The 17,115-nt window shown below is 48.8% G+C and overlaps 1 protein-coding gene across 1 annotated transcript in view; it reads right to left on the bottom strand.

Moving 5' to 3' along the window:
• Positions 1 to 17,115, bottom strand: part of Mylk (myosin light chain kinase) — a 132,285-nt gene that overhangs the window by 99,159 nt on the left and 16,011 nt on the right. Inside the window, exons 5-9 of the mRNA XM_051149861.1 lie at positions 15,867 to 15,885; positions 14,246 to 14,763; positions 13,556 to 13,762; positions 9,484 to 9,618; positions 6,780 to 6,932 (exon numbers count right to left, since the gene is read on the bottom strand). Coding sequence (XP_051005818.1) covers positions 6,780 to 6,932; positions 9,484 to 9,618; positions 13,556 to 13,762; positions 14,246 to 14,763; positions 15,867 to 15,885 — 1,032 coding nt within the window. The remainder of the gene's footprint in view (positions 1 to 6,779; positions 6,933 to 9,483; positions 9,619 to 13,555; positions 13,763 to 14,245; positions 14,764 to 15,866; positions 15,886 to 17,115) is intronic.

The raw sequence follows: 17,115 nt of genomic DNA, 5'->3' as shown, positions 1-17,115 counted from the left end.
TGTTAGCCCAGAGGTCCACTACTCTCTCTGGGAATGTGTTGCTTTGAGGTCACAACAGGAAGCCAGCCTCAGGGGTGAGAGATCCCCAGCCTTCCTCCATCTGGGAGGCGGGCACAGGCCTCCCACAGTACACAAGACTCCAAGGGAGTGATGGGGAGGGGGCTGGGGATGGATGCCCTGTATCCAACTCTGGCTGAGCTAAGACTAAATATACCCCCTGGCTTTTCCCACAGCTGTGCTTCCTGCTCCCGCTGAGAGCAAGTCCAGAGAGGCTGCCTTTCTAGAGTCTAGAAGAGCCAGCTCCAAAGCTCACTAATCTAAGACTATCCGTCTGTTGCTTTGGGTTTCTGGTTCCTGTGTCTGGCACTGAACTGACTGCCACTGTCCCACTGACAGAAGGAAAAGGCTCAGCCTGTCCTCCAACGGGGAGGATGGAAAATATGACCAAGGACAAGCTGTTGATAAAGTAGCTCAGAGACATGTGAAAATGATGTCGTACAGATGAAAGTTGCACGAGAATTCCTGCTGCAAGGCACCCTGTCTTGTCCTTTCAGAGTTCCCTCTTGAAAACACCACCCGACAGTGACTTCAGTTCAAGAACAAATGCAATGTTTTGGAAAACTTTTGGAGGAAATTCAGCACCCACAGGATGGAGCATCTCATTGCATTGTAAACCCACCTGGTCCAGAACAGTAAGTAGTATCAGCTGCTCCTCAGACCTAAGCCAGCAAAGCCTTCAGCTTCTCCTGAACCTGGCATAAAGAATTTTCCACAGCCTTCGCCCGGGTCCTGGCTGCACTGTCTCCTGGTACCCTCTAACCATTTTCCTTCTTCTTCCCTCTACAGTCCTTCCTCAACTTTCTACAAATTTAGTAGGAAAAATAACTTAATTCTGAATTTCTCATTAAAAACATTGTCACCCCCACCCCTGCCACTGGACAGCCTATGGCAGTCAGTCTGCCATTCTCCCCAGGTTTATGGATTCAAACGTGCCTTCAGCTTGGATCTACTAAAGATTCTCTTTAGTCTTTGAGCATGAGCCATTCCCTGTAGCCATCCCACTGCAAAATGCTATCCCAAAAGCAAACCCTCCCTCTCAACCCCGACATCCTAGGAAATTCAATAAAATGCCAACTGAGGGGCATCTACAGCCAACCTTCCCCTTTCCTTTATTTGGCACTCAAAATGCAGTGTGGTCCCCGCACCAGGGACCAGTGCCTCTTCTCCCACATTCCAGGTCTCGGTTTCTTGGCCTTGCAGGAAGGCAGCCCAGCCTCTTCCCACTTCCAGGGCATCTGGCAAGCTGCAAATCCCTGGGGAAGTAACTGAATTCCCTTTCAACAAGAGTCGGTCTTCTAACCCGATGGAACCTTCTTGGAAAGTGAGCACGAGGATTGCTTCTATGGCATTTTAGGCCTTCCTTCCCCCTGCTGACTTCTCCAGAAACGAAGAAGCCAACAAGGAAGAGAAAAGTGCAAGGAGAAGAACAAAAGGGACATGACGCACAGCATCTCAAAAAAGATCTGACCAGTAATGACGGATGGCTGGATGAGAGGCAGGGACCACTACAACCTCAACTTCCTTCAGGTCTTAGAAATTATAATCACATTCTGAACAGGCAGGCACAGCGTCCAAGCCCCCGGAGTGCTTTGCCAGGGAGGCCTGGAAACCACACAGCTGACGTGCTGTCATAACTGGGTCACATCTTGCCACCGGGAACACAAGGCTTTCATTCTGGATGGTATTTTTGGTCGAGGTCTGCGAGCCAGGAAATAGGGGCTATGGCCTACAAAGGGCTGTAAAACTGGACAGTTACGAGCCTCTATAATTGTCCAATTAGTAAAGCGAGGCTCTGGTTCTGAGCTCTGTACCAGATGGACACATCCTGGCCTGCAAGGCTCCCTGTGTAGTGTGAAGGCCTCAGTCTGTAGAAAATGAAAATGCTGGGGACACACTGACTGGACACTTGCTGCTTCTCTTAAATTCCAAAGGCCATGATCAGATGCTCGGGCAGACTAAGGTTCCCAGGATGGTTTTAAACAGCAGGTTACAGAGGATGCCACTTCTCCTCCTTCAAGGAGTCTCTCTTCAGCCAACATAAGGGTTAAAAGGGTGCTGGTGTGCTCAGCCTACACAGGGCAGGGTCCAGCAGACAGATGATATAGGGTCCGAAGTACATGTGTATACTTGGGTGAGCAGAGGAGGTTGGGAGCGGCCACATGCCTAGGTGTCAGAGTCAAGGACATGGCGCCCTCGAGGGGCCTGTTGTCCTCACTAGGGACTCATCATCAAACAAACCCTCTGACAAATGTCCTCGTAGAATATGACATTTTTACATCAGATACCTTTCTTTTTACCTTACCCACATTTTATGCCCTGAGCTACCTCTCACAGGCCCAGCATGCCTTTAGTTAAGCAAACAAACCATTAGCGGAGAAACTATCTCGAAAATAGATACAATTAGAAGATTACTGATTCATCTCCTTGCTTAAGAATTTAGCTTTGACATACATACATTCTCCCCAGCGCTCTCTCTCTCTCTCTCTCTCTCTCTCTCTCTCTCTCTCTGTGTGTGTGTGTGTGTGTGTGTGTGTGTGTGTAACTTGAAAATATCCTAGCCCAAGGTAGCCCCCCTGCCCATGACTCAGTCCTAACACCTGACACCTAGGTCTTTCAGGACATATGGATTCTTCCATTTTAGATGGGGAGGGAAGACTATGTTGCCTGTTTAATAATGGGGAAACAGGTGGTTGAGGGGCTCTTGAGAGCTAATTTGTAGATCTCCTAAAAATTCCAGAGTACTGAGATCCCAGACCAGCGGGGAAGTGAAAGTTCTGGCTCTCTACATGTGGAGAGGACTTGCCCATTGCACTGTTGTCTCGGTCACTGCACATTTGCTCACAGAGGCTCACAGGACAGGTCCTGTGCTGAACACGATATCAGGAGGACAACAGGTCTCCCTTAACCCTTGAGGGCCTCAATCTCTCTCTCTCTCTCTCTCTCTCTCTCTCTCTCTCTCTCTCTCTCTCTCTCTCTCTCACACACACACACACACACACACACACACACACACACCTCATTCTGTCACTTTGCTACCTGCTCACTTGGCTCCAGCCACAGTGGACATCTTGTATAGGCTGGTGTTGTTCGCACCTCAGGGTCTTGGCCTTTGCTGCCTAGAACACCATCCCTTCTGCCCTTCCCTAATCTCATTCCCTGTTCACTTTTGTAAGTACAACTGTGTGTGTGTGTGCGTGCGTGTGTGTGTGCGTGCGTGCGTGTGCGTGTGCATGTGCGTGTGTGTGTGTTGCTGGGCATCCAGGGCAGGGACGTAAGGGTAGCAGACAAACACTGAGATTGTCCTCAGATCTCTATTCATTTTCTTAAGAGCACGTATCAGCATGTGAGGTTGATCTGGGTCCTGACTGTTGCCTCTACCTCCATCTGAGGTTAAGCAGGACAAGGTGTGGCCTTCGCCTGACCTGTGTCTTACAGTGTCCACAGACCAAATGAATGTACGTACCCAGTAAGGGGGTTTGTGTACTAAAGTGCAACAAGAGATGCAGGGTGTTAGCAGGGCTTATTCTGAGGTGAGTAGGGAAGGCTTCTGGGGGAAAAAAAAAAAAAAGATGACATCTGTAGGAGAGTTAGAGCTATGGAGACAAGCAGAGTGGTTACAGAGGGGTTGAGCTAGTTCTCTGAAAGACTGGAGCCTTGACAAAAGGCCAAAGGGATGAGAAGGGGCCCTATGTCTTCCCTCCAGCATGGAATATGCTCAACTCTCAGAGGGAGCTTGAGTCTGGCAGTGGGTGTGTGGGGCGGGGACAGGGGTGGGGGGGCTGCAGAATCAGCTTCTCACAGAAAAATGGCAAGCGCAGGGTAATGCATTGCTTCACTGTGCCATCTTGTGGTCAGAGCCTTGAGGTGCAGCACGGGAGCCCATGGCCTGAAGTCAGTCTCAATTTCTCATGACGCTCACTCGGTTGAGCCCGGTAGCCCAGATAATACTCAGCAAGTTGATTGCCTGGTAAAGTCATTTCCTGGGATATGCTTGTTTAAAGTTTGGATACCCGTCATATAACTGCACATATGGAGCATTCTACCGTCACCTGGGGGGAAGGTGTGATCCATTTATTTAATCCCCACATGCCAGTGAGCCCATGTCACATAGAGGGAGGTGACACCTGGAGAGCCAGACACCCAGGTGGCAACACTAAGAAGTGGTGAGTGGGAGTCTTTATATTCACACTTTCCACCAGTATGACACACTGAGAGTGACAGAATCAGGCCTGGGTAGCTTAGGGAAGGATGGAGCAGCAGTCGAAGCAGGAGGGAACAAGTTCCCCTAACAATTCCTAAGGGGCCTGGAGCCAAAGCAGCTGCTAAGAAAGTCAGGATAATTCCAAGATATGGCCTGGGACCTCCAAAGCACCTTGGGGCAGGGCGCCAGAAATGTCACTGTGCCAGACTTATTCTGCCAGCCCGGTGCAGGGAGTCTACATCGGGCCCGAGTGTGGTTGTGTCTGTCTTGTTTTCCATTTATGGTTCTAAGCCTCAGTCTGGCTTGGAAAGGCCAGTACGTCCCCCACCCGGCAGGGCACTCGCTCACCAGGCTGCTGACAGCAGATCCAGAGGGCCCGGTGGAGCTATGCTACTGCGGCTTGCCTTTTGCTTTAAAACATACTTAGATGGACAATCACACCATCCACCCCAGCCCTCCCAACACCCAGGGGTCAGGAAAATGCCCTGGAATTCTCCACCCTTAATGTGAAGACCCTTTACCCACAGGGACTGTAGAGCTGGGTCTCTAATCCAGTTTAAACACACACACACACACACACACACACACACACACACACACACACACACACACAATGAAGGCAGATACTGGACTAGCTGACTACCAAAGGAGACTAGTGAGGCAGCCACAGATACAAGACTGGGTAAAGTGGCGTAGCCTATGTCATTCGCACTTGCCTGCCCACTACAGATGAATGGCCTCTGGACAGAGGGGAGAGCCACTGTCCCAGGCCTCCAAAACCAGGCTGTGAACTTCTATGCTTCCTTGGAAGTCTCACACTGTGGTCCCCTGAGGCCCCTGCAGCCATGCTATGAGAACTACAGAGATAAGTTGGTTACATGTGTGTACCAGAAAAGATCTCCCGGGTCACTGCTGGCTCTGACCCCAGTGTGGAGGGTTTCCTGGAAGGAAGGGGCAGGTTGGTTCACACAGAGGCATTTCTTCAGAGAAATCCAAGTCCCTCCTGGCAGATGGCTGCACAGGGCAGACATGGACCACATTCTTTCTTAGTGACAGATCCCTTAGGCCTAGCTAGGGAAGGACAGTGCCCTTCTCCTGTGGCTAGCCTCCCACTTTAGGCTAGGGGAGGAGTACTCTGAGAAAGGACAGTTGTGGGGTGACCTAGGCCTCAGTCCCAGGACCAGGGCTCAGAAGCCAGCTTTAGCTACTGCCCTGGTGCAGTGTGCTGTCCAAGTTCCACTGATGTCAAGGCCATTAGACCCTTCTGTATAAAACAGAGAACACTGCCCGGGGCCCCAGAGGTCTCTGTGAGGCGGTTGTAGCTGAAGCAATGAGTGGGCAGAATTCGTTTTGTCCCTTTTCTGTGATACCAACTCACATAACCTCCCAGAATGTGGCTGTGCACACTACATGAGGATTCTCCTGAGAGGCCTGAATTGGGGGCAGAGGTGGGGGTGTGACAAAAAGAAGTGAGGTGTGGCTTTCTGCTTGGCTCAGAGGGAAGGCAGGCACACTCTACCCTCTCTAAGCATCAAGAAGACACAATCACTCCCAGAAGCTGGGGGCACAGGATAAGGAAAGGTGGGGACAGGGGTTACCTGCGGGTGAAGTGCTTTCCCTTCTAGAAACAGCCACCGCACATACCCACAGCCTGGCAGGGCCAGCCTTGAGTCTACGGTTCATGGTGATTCCTAGGGACTTAGTGCTAGGGTCATCAATGGATGACTTGGCATCAGGCTGGTGATGGATAAAGACAAGCCTAAGCAGGGAGAAGGGTGTGTGTGTGTGTGTGTGTGTGTGTGTGTGTGTGTGTGCGCGCGTGCATGCGTGTGTGTGTGTATGTGTGCATGTGTGCATGTGCGTGGGTGCATGTGTGTTTGTGTGTGTATGTGTGTGTGTGTGTGTGTAGGGGGGCAGCTAGGCAAAGGAAAGCCTACCACTCTTCAGAATTCTCAGGACCTGCTTCATCTCTAGTACCCGAGGGCACAGAGCCATTTGCGAAGCCCCTGCATTTAATGGCACTATTTATGAGGTCCCTGCATTTAATGACATGTGCAAACTCTCCTGAACTCTTGCAGTGCATGTGGCTTTCTTATTCCAGACCTGGAGCGTCTGTAGTCAGGGAGCCCTTGTCTCTTTCCCTTGTGTGTGCCCAGTGGGGTCAAGAGATGGGAGACAGTCTCCTGTTACTGGGAATTGCCAGAGACCATCTCTTCCATCTGCCTGCCTTCAGGGAGAGGGTCTTCCCTTCTCTCCTCTCCCCATTTCCCTTCCTTTCCTCCTTCCTTTCCTTTGGGACAGGGGCTTACTGTCTGTGCATCTCCGGTTGGCCTGGAACTCAGGACCGCCCTAGTGCTGGAATGTCAGGTGTGCCGCTGCATGCTTCCCAGCTGCCTGCCAGCAATCACAATCCCACTTACACTTCGGCTCCTTGGATTTGGGGCTGCAATCCTATGTCTACAAAAACATTCTTCCTTCAAGGGAAAATGCTTCTCGCAAAGTGCTTGGAGTATCCTACCTTGGACGGTGACCCTGGCGCTGCAGGATACCTGCCCCAAGGCATTCTCAGCCAGGCAGGTATAGGTGCCACGGTCCTCTGGCAGGGCATCCTGGATGTGGAGCTCAGCCACGCCAGCCTCATAGACGGAGTGAGCAAACTGGATGGGCTGCCCTGCAGAGGGAAGCATAGAAGGGCTCAGGCCAGGGAGCACCTGATAATAGGAAACCAGCCTTGAGCCTAGCAGGGCAACTGTCATGACACTGGGGCTGGCTCAAGTCCCATGGAGGACTGGACTGGGCCTGGAAAGACAGGGTAGGGTCACTCTGGGAGAATTTGGCATGCAGGAGGGCAAGGACAAACAGCTGGCATTTTTGGCTGATATCCATTCCACACACCTGGAAAGTATTCTGTAGGGTCTTTTTGGTCCACAGCCCAGGCTCAGGCAGAGTAGACCTCACTTGGACTGACAGGTGGCTCTCAGCTCTTTTGAGATGTCTCCAGAAATAATGATTCCATTTCCCATTATAGATATTGATCAGAAAGCAATGCAGCGTCCCCGCCCTAATGTCACAATTAGGTTCATTTCCTCCGTGCGGTAAACTACACTTTAGCATTCAAGGAAATGACTAACCCCGGAGAATGAATGGCCCTTCTACAAGAAGCCCTCTTGATATGCAGCCCTACATGGCAACAGGTTATAGGCGGTCTGCATCAGTGCCGTACTTAACTGCTACACGCTCTAAAACTTTATTCCATAGTAGAACCTTTATTCATGGGAAATAATAGGCCTCCTTACTGAAGAGTCTGGTCTCCTGTCAGGAATGTGTTTATCTGCTGTATAGGAAGCAACTGTCAGCTCCTTCTCTTGCCAGGCCCCCAGTCCTAGTTTGCACCTCATAAAATTAGGGGTGGGAGACAGGAGAGGCTGGCAGTTTAGTAAGAAACAGCCCTCCCCACAAAGCAATGTTTTCTTCTGCATTTAACACTTCCTGCCTCCAGGACAGTTTTGCAAAGAGACTGCCAAGCAAGACGGAAGGAAGAGAACCTTCCCAATCCATAGCATCCCATAAAAAAGTACGACTGGGAGGGGTGGAGGGAGGGAAGGCAGGGGCCAGAATCCTACCATTGAGAGGACTGAATACCCTTCGCTTTTGTTTTTGTAACAATGATACTCCTGATACCTGAGACCACCAGCAAGCTGTCTGACCGCCATTAACCTGTCTCCTCTGTCCCAACATTCATGACAAGCATTGTGTCTCTTACTAATGCACAACTCCTGACTCCGTTTATCTCCACAAGCAGGGATGGAGCCCCTAAAAGAAGCTGCTGGCTCAGAGCACATCAGGGTTGAGAGTTAAGAAACTCCCAGGGAGGAGGCTTGGCTGGATTAGTGAGCAGCCAAGGAAGGTGAATTTAAACACTATTGCCCTCTAGTGGGAAAAGTGTGGAAAGCCAAGATCTACCCACTGCTCAATTCTCACTACTGTAAGCAAACACAGCTGGTGGTTCAAATCCCACCTGCAACCTACTAGATACATTGTAATTATTATCCATATGGTATTAATTGTTTAGAATACAACAAACACATAATTACTTTATTATAACATATTTCATTGTTAGATACAATAGTATATAATAGTATGTAGTAATCATAATATATACTTATAGATTATATATTAATTCTTTGGGAATTTCATACACTGTACTTTGGTCATGGCCTCCCCAACTCCTCCCACTCACTCCTACCAGATACACTCTCACCTCAATCTGCAACTTTGTGTCCTTTTTGTTTTATTTTGTTTGATTGACCCATTAAGTCCAATTTGTTCTCTTCATATATTCTTGGGTATGGAACATGATAGACCTACCAGAGGCCTTACCCTTAAAGAAACAGACTCTCCCTCCCCCAGAAGCCACTAATCCCAACAGCTCATCAACTAGGGGTGCTCAGAGACCCCTCTTAGCAGGTCTCTGGGGTTTCTGCCCGGTTATGCCCATTGAATGGACGGTTCTCAGTTACGAAGTCACTCTCCCATACTCTTAAAATTAAAAGGCCCCTCAAAAGAAGAGCAGGATGAAGATATTTGGTACTCACTTCTTCACAGGGTGTTACCCGTGCCAGGCATGATGGCACACGATTTTAATCCCAGCACTTGGAAGCAGAGGCAGGCAGATTTCTATGAGTTCTTGACAAACCTGTTCCACACAGTAACTTTCAGAACAGCCAGGGCTAAATAGAGATCCCATCTCAAAAGCAACACAAAAGTCAAAGATCTTAAATTATAGAGTTATGGTTAACATTATAAAGAATTGCTAGTTTCTATTCTAGATCCACCTGCCACCCAATAAAAGGCCAAATTCCTTGGCCAGGGTTCTGATGGGGTTCACTGGGTTAGTCATTTGCATGTTCATTGATTGACTCAGCAGACACTTATTGATGATCTCCTAGGAGACTAATTACAGGAAATGAAACTGAATTGCATGTGTGTCTCTGGGTAGGTACCCACTTTACTATGTGAACGAAGTCAATCTGTAACTGCCACCCTGCCAGGTTGGCAGCAGTATTCCCCAAAAGCAGATGAGCTAGGCCAGCTAGTGAGCAACAGACCCAGTTTCCACAACTTCTCTTTTTGTGTGTGTGTGTGCTTCTGAGGCACACATGGTTCAGAGTGAGAAGAGAGAACTCAGGCAGGCCAAAGGGACTGGAGCAAGGGAAACTCACCATTAAACAGCCAAGTGACCCGGGGTACTGGGGTCCCCTGTACAGAGGATCGCAGCACAAAATCCTGGCCCTCAATGACAACACTGTCCTTCAGGACACTAGAGAATGAAGGGGCCATCTGTGCCTTGTTCCGCCCTGTGAAGGCAAACAGACAGGCCTTCTGAGATCACAGCTCCCCCATCTGGTGACCGACCAGTTATCCCAAGCCTTGCAAAGCAGACACCCCCAATGTCCAGAGCCCTGGCCTCTTCTTCAGCAGCTCGCTGTTCATGCTTAGGGAGGAAAGGCATTGATGCCTACAGTCCACTCAGTACTGATGACAGGGGCCTTCCAAGGTCACAAAGCTTCCTAGTGCCAGGGGTACCCACATCCAGGCCTGCCTCCTCTCCTTGTGACCCAGGCCTCTCCTGTCTACTTCTTACCTCTGCTATCCCGAGCATTGTGGGGGTGCCTGCTCCCCTCTTTCTGGGTATGACTCTGTTCTAGCATCGGTGCTTCATACATGCCATCACTTCTCACATGGCCTTACTACATGGTCCAAATCAGTATCTTATTTGTAGAAACTATAGGCCTACAGTGGGGGATATTTCCATTTGAAATTATTGTAATCATTTTGTTTCCAATTCCAAAAGTGAATCAAATGGCAAAGATTCATATGTGTTTTCCAAGTGTGGCTTAAACCCTGTTCTAGGTCAAAGAGTCAGTGTGACCAAGGGCAGAGCTGATGAACTTTCTACTCTCAGAGAAGTGCCAACTGAACTTACAAAGGTCAAAGCCTTCCACAGTGTAGACTAGGAAACATGTTAAAATACGAGGACGTTAGGCTGGGCAGTGGTGGTGCACGCCTTTAATCCCAGCACTCAGGAGCCAAAGGCAGGCAGATCTCTGTGAGTTTAAGGCCAACCTGATCTACCCAAGGCTACATAGAGAAACACTGGCTCCAAAAGCAAGCAAGCAAACAAACAACAACAACAACAACAAAAGAATTGGGGGACCTTAATTAAGAGCAACAGGGGCAGATGCTGGCTTTTAAACCAGTCAGAGTATAATACAGCAGTGTCACCAGGGCACTGGGCTTGGTGTTTATTAGATATGACTGGTGCTCTTAAGAGAGAGATAGGAAAGCTATACTTGGGGCTATTGAAAGTGCTCATAAGCTCGGAGGGACTGTCTCCGTCGAGGCACCTGTCTTCACGTGACTGTGATCATCCTTTGAGGGTACTATCATGAGCCCACACTATGGATGAAGCTCATCTTTTCCCACAGTCAGATCCACAGTGAGGCAAAGCTCACAGCCAACACCCTCTCTCCTCTAGACCTTAGGCGGGTAGGCGGCCAGCGAGCAGACACAAGAGGGAGCAATGGTGTTTCTGATCAGGCCTGGCAGGAGGAAGGGGCAACTGGTCCAAGGTCTGTAGAAAGGCACCATCTACACCTTCTCTGAATCACCACCAGATTCCCTCACTAGAAAGGAGCTGTTCAGAGTCACTGGCAAGATTATATTCCTACCCAACATGGGTTAGAAATAGGGTATCTTTTATAAGGCACATGAAAAAGCAACCTAACTTCACTGCGGCTCAGTATTCTCACCTGGAAAATGGGAGTAACTATAACTATCTATTGAGGCTGTTGGTACCATTCAGTAAAATAAACCAAGCAATGCAAGGAGAACATTTGACATAAGCCTACCCTATAGACATTCGCAGCGAACGTTTGCCACTCTGGTCAAATGGAAGCTATGCGCGGAAGCTGTGTGCAGAAACTCCTCTTGGAGCAAGTGCGCTTTGATGTGAAAGAATAGAGAGGTAAAGCCGGGCATGGTGGCGCATGCCTTTAATCCCTCACTCGGGAGGCAGAGGCAGGTGGATTGATGTGAGTTCAAGGCCAGCCTGGTCTCCAAAGCGAGTCTAGGACAGCCAAGGCTACAAGGAAAAACCTTGTCTTAAAAAAAAAAAAAAAAGAATAGAGAGGTAACAGAAGTGATTTCTCTGTATGGGGGAAGAGGAAAGACTGGAGGTAGCGTCATCACTGTTGGATAAGATGCCCACAGAGGGTAGAAGGATAGAAGCGATATGTGAGTAAGGAAGACAGGCTTTCTGCAGTTCAAGGAAGGGGGATGGAAAGAGCTGGTCCCCGATGCCAAATAACATGCATGTCACAGACTGTCTTGGTAAATTATTTGCCAAGAATGAATGGGAGATTTGCATTGCTGAGAGGTCATAAGATGTTGGACACCTTAACCTTAAGAAGATAGGGGATGGCACACGCCTTTAATCCCAGCACTTGGGAGGCAGAGGCAGGCGGATCGCTGTGAGTTCGAGGCCAGCCTGGTCTACAAAGGGAGTCCAGGACAGCCAAGGCTACACAGAGAAACCCTGTCTCAAAAAACAAAACAAAACAAAACAAAACAAAAAAAAAAAAAAAAAAAAAAAAAAAAAAAAAAAAAAAAGAAGAAGAAGATAGAGGAATGGGATGTACTTCTAGAAAAACAGAGAAAAGCAAAACAAAACAACAAAACAAATACCTCTGCAATCTACTCCATAAAAGCAGAAAGAATCATCACAAAGATTGCAGATCATGCTTCCCAGAACTCTAGACATTAACCAAGGTTTGAGAAAAACTAACCCCACCTTCCAAGCTCAGCCGACTTTGTGGTCTTTTAGCTCTCCTTCTGTGGTGGTTTGAAAGAAAGAAAATGGCCCCCATAGGCTCACAGGGACTGGCACTATTAGAAGGTATGGCCTTGCTGGAGTAGGTGTGGCCTTGCTGGAGTGGGTGTGGCCTTGCTGGAGTGGGTGTGGCCTTGCATCTGTCTTCACTTCCTTCTGCCTACCAATCTGGATGAAGAACTCTCAGCTCAGCTCCTTCTCCAGCACCATGTCTGCCCTTGAAATTCATGTACTAAAATGACATTGCAAAGGTTGTTGGTCCTGTAGAGCTCCCAACTTTGTGTATCTACCTGGTGATTCTACTACTGTGGTCTTGTTCAGCAAGCTGACCAAATAGTTTGACCTGGACAGAGGGTCCACAATAGTGCAATATGTATTTGAAAGAACTTTTTTTTAAAGATTAAACTTATTTAGTGTCTGTGAATGGCTGTGTGCATGTGTGCCCGTGCTGTAGCCAGGGTGTGGAGGTCAGAGGTCTTCTGGGAGCGCTTTCTCTCCTCTCACAGAGTATATCCTGGGGTTTAAACTCAGGCCGTGAGGCAACAAGTTCCCTTGCCCACCGAGTCCTCTCCCCAGCCCAAGGGGAAAAGGTTTACAAAAAAGCAAATGGAAACACAGACTGACTGACTGACCGACTTCCTTCCTCCCTCTTGTTCTGCTGCCAGAGATCAAACTCCGGAACTCATGCAAGCCAGACAAGCCCTCTGCCACTGAGCTGTGTGTCCTGTCTGATTTGTCACAGCTTCTTTACAACAGTGGGAAAATGATAACAGGAGAAACAGTCAACAAAGGGAGAAGATGCTGAAATTACCCACGCCCACTCTCCCAATATTATACGGCCACTAAAAAGCAGTATGCCTTCAAAAATATTAAGTAATATAGAAAGATGTTTATGTTACATGAGTGAAATAGGATAGAAAGCAACGCTCAAACAAGCACAATGCTGATTTTGTTTAAAAGACATTAAAATATTTATTTTTGGAGCCAGAAGTTCATATGTGGTTTAAGTCCTGCACAATGAAAACACACAGCTTCTATAAACAGATACTAAATAAGCATACAAGGCACGGCACCCCACCTTCTCATATTTTTTTAAGTCTGTGTATTTAGCGAATGCTCATTCTCTGTGGTTACAGCTGAACATGGCACCGCATGGAGAGTCCAGGAACCTAAAACATGTAGCTGTGACCTGGTCTTGAACTGGAGAGTGTTTTAAGGTGATTCTGTAATAAACATCTAATTAAGAATCAGGGGGTGGGAGCAGCGCCATTTCCCTTGGCCTGTGGGTGAGGATGGCTATTGGAGACTAGGGGGAGGAGCTGTCAGACCTGAACTGCCTGAGGCATAGGCATCACCTATGAAAGACACCACACTGAGAATCCACCTAGGAGCAATGTACTCACGGTCCACCAGGAGGGTCCAACTGCAGGACACTTGGCCCAGGCTATTGGATGCTGTGCAGCTGTACCTCCCACTGTCCCTCCTCCGGGCTCTCGGCAGGCACAGGTAATGGGCTGCACCATCTTCATAAATCTCAGTGATGCCTTCTTGTCGCTTCACAGGGATGCCTTCCAGGAACCAGGCCACTTCTGGCTTTGGTATCCCTGAAACTACAGGGTCAGGTGTGGAACATGTGCCTGCAGGAAGCACTGTGGTGGGGTGGGGAGAGACTGACCGGCAGGGAAAAACTCAGGCTGGGTGGAACTGATCCCTTACTTCCAAGCCTGCCTCTTCTGGGATTCTGCACTCACTGAGTAGATGTCCTGTGAGAGGCAGGGTCTTGAGGTGGGGGAGAGCAGGGCTGATGGGCCCATTCTCCAGGTGAGACAGGAACAGGAAAAGGAGGACGGAGAAGAAGGCACCTGCAGTGTATGATGGTGGCAACCCCAGGGGCGAGGCTCCACTTCCTAAGGAGCAATGGGTGACCTTTGGATGTGTCTCCAGAGAACAAAGGCATTAGAGGCTGAGCACTTCCTACAGAGAAGACCCTGGAAGGTAGGTAGCTCCCTAGGGGACCTAGTTTCGAGGGATGTATAGATACTGGCTGTGCGCTGGAGGAAAGGAGTGGCCATCGAGGAACCAGCACTACTCACCCTCACAAATGAACTTGACTGGTTGCTCTTCAGTGACTTCTTGGCTTTGGGGCTGATTCTCAAATTTGGGCATCATGGACTTCCTTTGGCTCTCTGTGGGGATGTTCCTGCTAACAGACTTGTTCCCAGTCGAGCCTTCCAGACCACATTGTCTGGTAGGGAGTGTGGCTTGCTGAAGGGCGGCCAGACTCTTCCTCTCTTCTCGTGAAGGAGAGAAGGCCCCTAAGCCCTGCGCTCTCGCTTCTGGCTGGGCCTTCACAGCCTGCAGGGTGATGGTGCTGGAGGTCTTCTGCAGGGCGGAGGACTGCACCATCTTTCTGAGAGAATCCTCACACATCTTCACCGTGGGCTCCTGCAGGGACTTCAGGTGGCTGCTTGTGGCCCAGGCTGAGGAGCCGGTCCTCTCGGGGCTCGAGCAGTTCTTACTTTGAGCCACAGTCTCTGGGTCTTTGGAGATTCCATTGGTCACCTCCTTCCTGATGTCTGGACTGGGGACCTTGGATCCTCTCCCAAATGACCTGCATAGCGACGAGGGTCAGGAGGGGAGAGGGAGAAAGGGCCACAGCGGCTGTCTGGTTACTTTGCAAACATTGCTTTCCACGGTATAGATTTCAAGTATCCCAAAACCCACAGATGGAGATTAACAGCCAAGCATTGCAGCGTGCTCTGTGTCCAGTACACAGCGTGCCAGTACACAGGAGACACTTGACCTTTGCTGTCCTCTGCGTCCACCCATAGCCCTGTGTGTTGGTGTATCTCTTTTCCCTGGGGCTCTGGAGTTCAAAGCAACCATAGGCTTCCCTTGCCCGAAAAGCCTCTCTCTAATCCAATTCTAAATATCTACTGCAGCCAACCTTTTAAAGACCAATTGAGTTGTATCACGTGAAGCTCGAGGCATTTTCGGCCTTCTACTCTATTAAGGAGAAAAGGTGCGCATCACAGTGGCACAGAGCCTTAGCTGCCACTTGCCACGGAAGCCACTGACCTGCAGCCCACCAGACAACTACAGTCATGTGGGGGTTACTTGGGCCCCACAGCCCTCCTCTCAGCATTTCGCCAGCATTGGTCCTTCTGTTTGGAACATGTTCTCCTGAGCTTTTCATCACCTGCTAAGGCTACACTTCTCGGGTCTGAGTTCAAATGTGGAATTTTCGCAAAGTGCATTCTCAATTCAGTAATTGAAGTCAGCGTCTTTCTCTCAGTATTCCTCACAGAGATCACACTTGTAATTTCATATGTGAGGCGGCTTAAAGCCTTTCTCTACAGCATCCAGTCAGCTCTCCCCTGTGTCCTGACATCTACCCTATGCCTCACATCTGGAAAGGAAGGAAGCCATCGTGTAGGCCAGAGGAACCTGGCCTGGAATGGCAGTAAAGCCGTCTGGGTGTGGTCCTCTTTGGAAGACACTGGGAGGACACTGAAGAAGACGGCAGCCCTGAGCGTTCCAGGGACTGTCATACCAATGGCATCTCTAGTCAAACCAGACAGCAAATTGCCACGGGGGAACAACATAAAGCACCCCAAATAAAGCGACCCTCCCCAAGCCAACCCTCACTGCCTACACAATGACTTGAAAATCCAGGGCATTTCTGCAGCATAGCAATTATGAAGAAAGACATACCTAGTGGCATTGTCCAAACCTGGAAGAGGAGCGGAAAGACAGTGGATTATCTTATATGCCAACCAGAGACAATGATACGGTGACATCTTTTTCCTTTATTACAGAGCTTCCCCGCTTGGGGCTTTGGGTAGGCTGAAAAATTACTGCCCGCCCCCACTCCCCACCTCCCTCCCCTGGCCTTTCCATCAGCAGCTGGGGCTTGCAGGTATGGACTCTGTTCCTCTTCACCAAACAGAAGGAGGCAAAACCAATGGAGAGACGAATCAAGGGGCAAACCTTCCGATGAGAACGCCAAACCCAACTGCTTTTAGTTACCTTTAGCCTTCAAACTCCATCTGCCCCAAGTCCATTTGGATAGACAAGTACTTTTAAAACATATGAAAAAATGACATTGTATTCTCCCAAGAAGTATACAATAGATTCTTTTTCTTACCACGTCTGTTGCTTTTTAACTTTTATCACAGAAATTTCCAAAACATATACTAGTTGAAAGATGGGCATTACAGCCAGGTGTGGTGGTGCACACCTTTAATCGCAGCACTCGGGAGGCAGAGGCAGGTGGATCTCTGTGAGTTTGAGGCCAGCCTGGTCTTCAGAGCAAGTCTAGGATAGCCAGGGCTGTTACAGAGAAACCTTGTCTGGAAAAAATTTTAAAATAAAAAATAAGGAAGGAAGGAAGGTGGCCATTACAAGACCTGAAAGCCACCAGCATGATGAGGAAAGAACATTTATCACTCCTGTCTCTTTTTCCTTATACTGTTTGGTTTTGAGTACTTTGAAGAAAAAAAAAAAAAAACCAGTCGTGAATCATTTAGTTACTAAGTATTAAGTGCATTAAGAAGGAGTGGTGCTTAAATGCAAGGCTATGGAAAATAAAGGAAGGGTGGCTCAACCTTGCTGCAGAGGCCTGACTGTTCCTGACCCACAGGGAGTGGCCAAGTCACATTCTTTAATCAGGACTGGGCTTTCTTGTTATAACTGTATCTGGTGGAACAGAAAATACCAGTGGGCACAGTTCATGGAATGTGTCAGGGTGGATCCTTGAGACCTGTTTCAGTTAACTATGTTTATCCACAGGAGTTTCTTTTTGTGAACTCTGGAAACAAATAAAAAAAAAAGAGGACATACATACATACATACATACATACATACATACATACATACATACGATAGCTAGACAGACAGATGATAGATGCATAAATAGAAGGAAGGAGGGAGAGATAGACAGATAGTAGATAGAGCAATTAGG

This window comes from Acomys russatus, chromosome 8, assembly GCF_903995435.1.
Source record: "Acomys russatus chromosome 8, mAcoRus1.1, whole genome shotgun sequence".
NCBI classification, from domain to species: Eukaryota; Metazoa; Chordata; class Mammalia; order Rodentia; family Muridae; genus Acomys; species Acomys russatus.
Note: the sequence above shows the minus strand (reverse complement) of the source record. Positions and strands in the feature narration are given on the sequence as shown.